Source organism: Gossypium arboreum, chromosome 12 (genome assembly GCF_025698485.1).
Source record: "Gossypium arboreum isolate Shixiya-1 chromosome 12, ASM2569848v2, whole genome shotgun sequence".
Classification (NCBI taxonomy): Eukaryota; Viridiplantae; Streptophyta; class Magnoliopsida; order Malvales; family Malvaceae; genus Gossypium; species Gossypium arboreum.
This window is the reverse complement of record NC_069081.1, coordinates 104641304-104648696: the sequence shown is the minus strand read 5'-3', so window position 1 is coordinate 104648696 and position 7393 is coordinate 104641304. Positions and strand designations below refer to the sequence as shown.

Sequence of the window (7393 nt, the reverse complement as noted above, 5' to 3'; positions counted from 1 at the left end):
GTCTACTTCTGATTTCCAACTTATGTGACACTCGATGTTGATTGTTTTCTGTTTAGTGGTAACCATGAACGTAATTGGCCCGGAACTGGATCTTTCTACGAGAACAATGATTCTGGAGGCGAATGTGGCGTGTTGGCTGAAACTATGTTTTTTGTTCCTGCTGAAAACAGAGCTAAATATTGGTATTCTATGTCACTAACTCTTTATTTTCCTTAAAGTGCTTATATCTGACAAATATCTGAGTTAGACACAGATCTATCTGACCGTTATGAGACCAAGCAATATAGTGGGTATATGAATTTTTCCTATAACAGTTGTGAATAGAAATAGCATGTTGACAGTACATCTCCATTTCGAGCAACATAGTTGATATGGGTACGGAGATATAACTTTCTAGGAATACTCCAAAAACATGAAGAAAAAAAAGAACATGCACACGTAACCGTGTCCAGTAACTTAGGTCTCTGTATGAGTTCCTAAATGAATTCATTTTCTACTATAACTTGTTTGCATTGGATTTTATTTTCACAGGTACTCCACTGACTACGGCATGTTCCGATTCTGCATAGCGGACTCAGAACATGATTGGAGAGAGGGAACAGAGCAATACAAGTTCATCGAACATTGCCTAGCATCAGTTGACAGACAAAAACAACCATGGCTGGTCTTTCTTGCACATAGAGTTCTCGGCTACTCTTCTGACCTCAGTTATGCCGTTGAAGGATCATTTGGAGAACCAATGGCAAAGGAAAACCTTCAAAAACTCTGGCAGAAGTACAAGGTTGACATTGCCATCTATGGTCATGCGCATAATTATGAAAGGACATGTCCTATATACGAGGTACCCCTAAAACATTTTTGCAATATTTAAGGCAGCAAATTTTGTGTTGCTAAGATTAACATTAAACTCACTCAAGGATAAACAAACCCAGAGCTATATATTTGAGATTCGAATCTCCATTTTCTCTTATACCTAGCAAACAATTGATTTTTGGAAATGGCCCATGGTACAGAATCAATGCACTGACAATGAGAAACGATACTATAAGGGCACACTGAAGGGAACAATACATGTTGTTGCGGGAGGGGCAGGAGCAAGCCTTTCACCATTCACCACTCTCAAGACCAAATGGAGTTTATTTAGAGATTATGATTATGGATTTGTAAAACTTACTGCTTTCGATCATTCCAACCTGCTGTTTGAATACAAGAAGAGCAGCGACGTGAAGGTTTATGATTCTTTCAGAATATCCAGAGATTATAGAGACATCTTGGCCTGCACTGTGGATAGTTGCCCACCTACAACACTTGCATCCTGAATGATATACTTAAATTTGCTGTCATTCTCTTGAGCTTGTAAATATTACCCTCAAAACTGCATGTTTTTTGCAGTATTTCAGGCTTACCCTTCTAATACTTGTACGTATCAAATATTAGTATATTTCAACATATCCTATCTTTTAAATACTTTTTATATATATTTAACCAAAAACTTTTGAAGATGAAAGATGAAAGGTGACAATTTGTCGAAGCACTGCAAATGCAATATATATTCTAACAACTTGACGTAAGAATAATAGTAGTTTTCATCTTGAAACTCAAGAGCTTACAATGGGAATATTTTCTTGTACTTGAAATACAACAAGAAAGAAAAGTACAATAACCCACATCCAGCACCTGTTATAATGAGAACCCAACTAAATGCAGACGGGTAGTCAAAAATCGAAGCTGCAAAGTTCATTCCAAACACACCTGCTACAGCAGCGAATAATGTGGCTACAAAAGTCGCCGCAGTGAGAAGTAACTCAAATTGAATCAGATGGTTCTGGACATTGCCCTGTTTAGCAAAACAGGAAGAAAATTGATCTTTGATTAATATTTACTTACGACTTCCCCAGTTGCAATTCAAATTTTTTTTTTTTTCATTTCTAAACGGCTTTGCTTGGTAGAGTGGAAAGAAAATTAAAAGGATGGAAAATTGACGGGATAAAAAATTAGAATGATGGAAAACACAAATTTTCTTTTCGTAGGTGTGCTTGGTAGGAGAGATAAAAAAATGAAAAAAAAAAAGAGAGTATATTTTCTTTCCATCCATTGCCTGGTACAATTAAATAAAGAAAATAAAACATTTGAAAAATGCATAATTTTGAATTAACATACACATCTATTTCCTTTTCTTTCCTCTCTTCATTCCAATTTGGAAGATAGAAAATGGTTATCCCTAATTTTCTTTCCTTTCACTTTTCTTCACAACCAAGCACACTCAATTTATTTTCTTTTCACTTTTCCATCCAATCAAGCACACCCAAAAAGAGAGGGTATCATTGAAACAATCAATCAATTCTCACCAATTTAATGTTGATCAGATCTTCAGTGTCATCAATGTACTCTTTCAGCTGCATAACCAGTAAGATTGGGCATCAGTGGCTGAGTATAATAGGTTACTAAGTACTGGAAGAAAAAACTACTTGTGGCGCTTGAAGTCAATGCAACATCTATATGTTAAACTTAGGGGTGGCAAAAACAGATCATTCTCGGTTCTTGGACCTCTAGACCAGTAGGATGTACCACACTAACATATCTACAGTATAAAGGTAAAGGTCTCTTACCGATAACAACTTGCTAAGAGTATGATCAATGACAACAAAGTATGCTTCGAGTAACATTTCAAGTTGCTCAATATTATCCCCACCATGTGAACTAGATAAGCTTCCTTGTTTACTTGCAGTCACGATACTGCTAAATGCCCTTTGCAATCTTGGAGCTCCACTGGTCGATGCTATTGGTGAAACAGGAGCAGATTTTGAAACTTGTCTGGTCCCACCGGAAAAATTAGTTAGAGGATTTATTTCATGGGGGGTGTTGCCCTCTGACCTTAGTTTTTTCTCTGTGAGGTACATCTCAGCCATGTCACCATCATCATCCATAAGATGCTCTAATTCATCTCGAACCTGAAATTTCAATCTAGAATCAATTATATAAGAAACAAAGCTACAATAGGTGTATTCCAAAACACGCTGTATATAAATATCTATACCTTCTGAACTCGCTGGGTTAATGTAAGGAGGTGACCTTTTAACCTTCGAACACGCTCCAGGTTAAGAGTATTAATGGATGATGCTAGTTCATCTAGCACTGGATATATCTCCATTTCCAGTTCTTTCACCTATAGAAAATAAATTTTCCGAATGTAAAGGATTTTAGCTTATTATGATTTCATACCAACATGAACATTGATTTCCAAGTTCTTTACTTTAGTTTAGCTAGCCTAATTACAAGGGACAAAGCCAAGGGGGCAGGCAGGGGTCTCGGCCCCACCTTGGTTTAATGGAAAATTTTCACTTTTAGTCCTTCCTAAAAGTTAATAATTCAATTTAAGCCTGTTAACCCCTTGATTAAATGGAAAATTTCCATTTTTGGCCCCTCCCAAAAATTAATAATTTAATTTAAATCCTTTTACCACAAAATTTTTAGCTTTGCCCCCCCCCCCCCCAAAATTCTATAATTTTATCTCAGTCCCCATAACACAAAAATTCCTTGTTTCGCCCTTGCTATTTACCCTAATCTTTTTTCTATAAGACCAGAACAAATAGTATCACAAAGACACACTTGGCCTCCTTTTTTCTATAAGACCAGAACTTGTATTATCACAAAGACACATTTGGCTTTATTGGATGATGATGCATGCTAAATACAAAGATCTACAAATTATATGCAATGAGTCGGCTATGAAAACATCATATTTACTGAGACCGGAACCTATCCTGTGCATCAATATATAAATGTCTCTCAAGGATGCACCTCTAGGATATCCCCTCAGTGTCAAGTAAAAGAAATCCAATTGGTTATGTACTTGAAAAAAGATTTCAAGCATTTTTAACAGTTAGCTAGTGATAGAGGTTATGGAATACCTTTACATCAAGTGACATGCAAGTTAGTTCCAATGCCAGTTCCAGAGCCCTAAATTCAAATGGCAGGTCATCTGAATAAAACAAGTAGATAATATAACTATGTAAGCATGTTATATGACAACTTCCAAACTGCCAAATAAATAAAGAAAGAAGGTGAGACAAATAAGAACTGCCATAAAAACCCTTTGGGGACTAATAAATTTAGGAAGAATCATTTAGTTCAAATTAGTAATCTTTTAATAGATGTCTCTGTTTCAAAGGAGCAGCATAGCAGTCAAATTTAGTAACATTTTCTTACGCTTCTCCAAACAGGATAACAAGTCAGTGGATATCGTGGGAATATATGAGAGTATATCAGATATTTTGTAACAATAATTTCAACAGCAAGTAGCAATCAATATTGTTTATTTAAGACTCTTTCAGCCATCCACTTGAAACCAAACTAAACTACAGGCTATTAAGAATGCATTTTTACCAGATTGGTCTTTCTTTGCCTGAAGACGCTTGCATAATTCAGACTTATATTGGACAACATTTATGTCCAAAGAGTTCATCAAGATAACCTCCTCAGCTGTGATTATGCATCTTATTTGCTCAAGACTGACCACAATAGCCTTCTCCCTTCCTAGTATTGTTGAAGGATAAATAAACAAAGGGTCCAAAAGCCTTAGGTCCCTGGATGGCAAAGAACACTGTCTCATTATTTTAGCTTTATCAAGTTCCAAAATCTTCACATTCCCATCTTGGTCAATCTTTATCCATGAGCGACTGCTGTGTCCTCTCTTCTTCACACCTGGAAAGCCAGACCAACGATTTGAATGTGCACTTGAAGTATTCCTTTCACAGTTATTGGAAGATGTAGATTCAGGAACGTCAGATGGAAGAAAATCCCCCTGTGATTCTTCCATTGTCTTTTGGTTTTTCCTCCTTCAATTTCAGCCAACAGTATTGCAAAGAGATGATATATCAATTGCCATCGCAAGAACAGCAGCAGCCTCGCTCATGAGATGGGAATCAAATATATTTGAAAGTTACAGTTCTTGATATTTCTCGTGTGAATTGAGAATCCTGAAAACTATAGGCAGGTATATGACAAAGCAAGAAAGGGACCCCTTTAAAAATCAAATTACAGCTTTCAAAGAAAAGGAGGAAAAAAAGCACAAAAGTAGAAATAGAAAAACCTAAATTAATAAACCAAACAAAAACTCTGCTCATTTTAGCAGCTGAATAGTTACAAGCAGGGAAAAAAAGAGGAAGGACTCCACCTTGAATGTCATGCTTCATTAGTCAATTCAACAAGGGACAAAAACCAGCAATTGCTCATTGCCCAACAATTAAGAAATATATCAACGATTAGATACACAGCATGAAGTTAACTCAAGCAGTTATAGTTCTCTCAAAAGGCACAAATCCCAACACTCATAAAGACTAAGAAAGCATTCGAAACCAAATTAAGAAACGTATAATATGGTTCAATTCTATTAATCCATAGTAAAACGTTAGCTCAAACAGATATAATTCTCTAACAAGAAGCATAATTACCAACACGGAAAACCCCTAAAATAGCATTGGAATACTAAAAAAGTAATTTATTAAAGACCGAAATAAATAAACAACCCAATTTTGCTTAGAAGAATAAGCGTGAAAGCAAGCAAATTCCAGGAACAATAAACCAAAGGGAAAAAAACGATTAAGAAAAGGGTAGAAAATTTTATTATACCACTTGAAAACAAAGGTCCAAAATCAGCAAAAGCGGTGGATTGAATCAGGGATCGCTTTGTTGCACCAAATGGAAGCGAAGAGAGTCAGTGAAACAGCGGATGGAAACTGATCTGCCACCATTAAATTCCGGGAAGCGTTTCTTGCGCTTTTCGACTTTTTACAGTTGATTTGGTAACATTTTAATGTAATGAATCAGCAAATAAACAGATAATCATATAATCTACTGCCTTCCCCTAAAAACAAAGTAATTCAATCATTCAAAAAAAAAAAAGACGAAAACGACTGTGAATCTGAACCAAGGTAGGTTAGTATCCATATTGATTTCCACGTATTTAGATTTTAGATACTAGATTACGTCAGATACAGGTGAGTGAAAGAAAAAATAAAAAAAAATTAATATTTAGAATAAACTCGGTGAATTGTATTTTACCATTTTATTAAAAAAAAAGTAAAAGTGCCATCATCCATTTTACTTTTTATTCAAAAAATAAATAAATTTATTTATTTATGTTAAGAAAAAATATAAAATTTAATTCTTTTATTAGAAATTCATCCGTTAGTGATTCTTGTTATTTTTAATTAATTTATTTAATTTTTAAACATCTTATATATGATTTCACAATATAAATTTCAATTTTTATTTTCTTTAAGTCAAATAAAAACTAACATTACTTAATATATGAATTGAAAATTTAAAACATTTATCTTATTCTCAATATTGCTTTCAATAAAAAACATTTCATATCAATTTAGATACTATTAAAATTGTAAATAATATTATATTTAACTTTACAATCGGCCAACGCTATCAAAAAATTCATTGAATTTGAAAGAGAAAAATAAAATGGATAATAAAAATGAGTAAACTTTGATAATCAAAATAATTAAATTGAAAAAAATAGAACTATTTAAACAAGTAATAAATTTTATATAATTAGTGTAAAAACAAATTATAAAGTTAAAACATATATTTAAAATAATATATTTTAATATAGAGATGTTGAAATTTTCATTATTTTCAAGACCATTATATGTTTTATTTTAAAAAATACTTCATAAATGTATGTGCTTTCTACTAATTTTATTTATGATGTTTAAAAATTAAATAATTATGAATGGGATAAATTTTTCATATAAAAATCATGTTATTGTCGAAAATGTAAAATGATCTTGATAAGAATAAGCACTATATGAACAATTAGTTCCACTCGTCGAAAATCTTTACAATTTGTTATATTAAGATTAATTAGAAATGCACCAAATAAAAAACAATAAGAGAATTATTACTATTTTTTAATATAATGTAAAAATTAACCTTTGAAATTATAAATTAATGTTGCATAAAATTAAATTTCACAATTTAAAATAACATTTATAAAATCATATACAAAATATTAACTAAATTAAATATATAATAATTTTTAAAGTATGTGAATGAATTAAATAAATAAAACAATTTTAATTATAAATAATAATATAATACAAATTTCAAAGCGTAAAATAAGAACAAAGTTAAATAATTTATATTTAATGTGTATTAAAAGAAAAAAAAGTCAGAAGTGAAAAGAGATAAAGTGGACAAACAATCTTTTGGAGAGATTTTTTCTTAGAAAAGAGAGAGAGAGAGAGAGAGAGAGAGAGAGAGAGAGAGAGAGAGAGAGAGAGAGAGAGAGTGAGTGAGAAGATATCATGTAAAATAGCTTCTTGTTCCTTTCCTTATGTTTATTTTATTAAATCTAAAATTTTAAAAAGAAAAATAT

The 7393-nt window shown here is 32.6% G+C and overlaps 2 protein-coding genes across 4 annotated transcripts in view; one reads left to right on the top strand and one right to left on the bottom strand.

The window, feature by feature from the left end:
- Positions 1 to 1514, top strand: part of LOC108479544 (probable inactive purple acid phosphatase 1) — a 4657-nt gene extending 3143 nt beyond the window's left edge. For both annotated transcript variants that reach the window (XM_017782218.2, XM_017782217.2), the window contains exons 11-13: positions 57 to 182; positions 532 to 841; positions 1014 to 1514. In XM_017782218.2, the coding sequence (XP_017637707.1) occupies positions 57 to 182; positions 532 to 841; positions 1014 to 1319 (742 nt within the window). In that variant the 3' untranslated portion in view covers positions 1320 to 1514. The remainder of the gene's footprint in view (positions 1 to 56; positions 183 to 531; positions 842 to 1013) is intronic.
- An 8-nt stretch (positions 1515 to 1522) lies between these two features.
- Positions 1523 to 5997, bottom strand: LOC108479545 (magnesium transporter MRS2-5). 2 transcript variants are annotated; one of them, XM_017782219.2, is made up of 7 exons: positions 5632 to 5997; positions 4387 to 4986; positions 3912 to 3982; positions 3038 to 3166; positions 2610 to 2951; positions 2349 to 2396; positions 1523 to 1837 (listed from the first exon to the last, which is right to left on the bottom strand). In XM_017782219.2, the coding sequence occupies exons 2-7, from the start codon at positions 4817 to 4819 to the stop codon at positions 1607 to 1609; spliced, it is 1254 nt and encodes a 417-aa protein (XP_017637708.1). In that variant the 5' UTR covers positions 4820 to 4986; positions 5632 to 5997; the 3' UTR covers positions 1523 to 1606. The 2 variants fall into 2 exon arrangements, with proteins under 2 accessions (XP_017637708.1, XP_052878806.1); XM_053022846.1 differs by lacking the exon at positions 5632 to 5997 and adding an exon at positions 5177 to 5608.
- Positions 5998 to 7393: the final 1396 nt, after the last annotated feature.

What these genes read in the sequence shown, in the direction of transcription:
- LOC108479545 (XM_017782219.2), bottom strand. Translation starts at nt 4,819, where the DNA reads ATGGAAGAATCACAGGGGGATTTTCTTCCATCTGACGTTCCTGAATCT. An exon ending in GCATGTCACTTGATGTAAAG is followed by an intron (nt 3,167 to 3,911) that starts GTATTCCATAAC and finishes TATTTTCTATAG; the next exon opens with GTGAAAGAACTGGAAATGGA. An exon ending in TAACCCAGCGAGTTCAGAAG is followed by an intron (nt 2,952 to 3,037) that starts GTATAGATATTT and finishes TTGAAATTTCAG; the next exon opens with GTTCGAGATGAATTAGAGCA.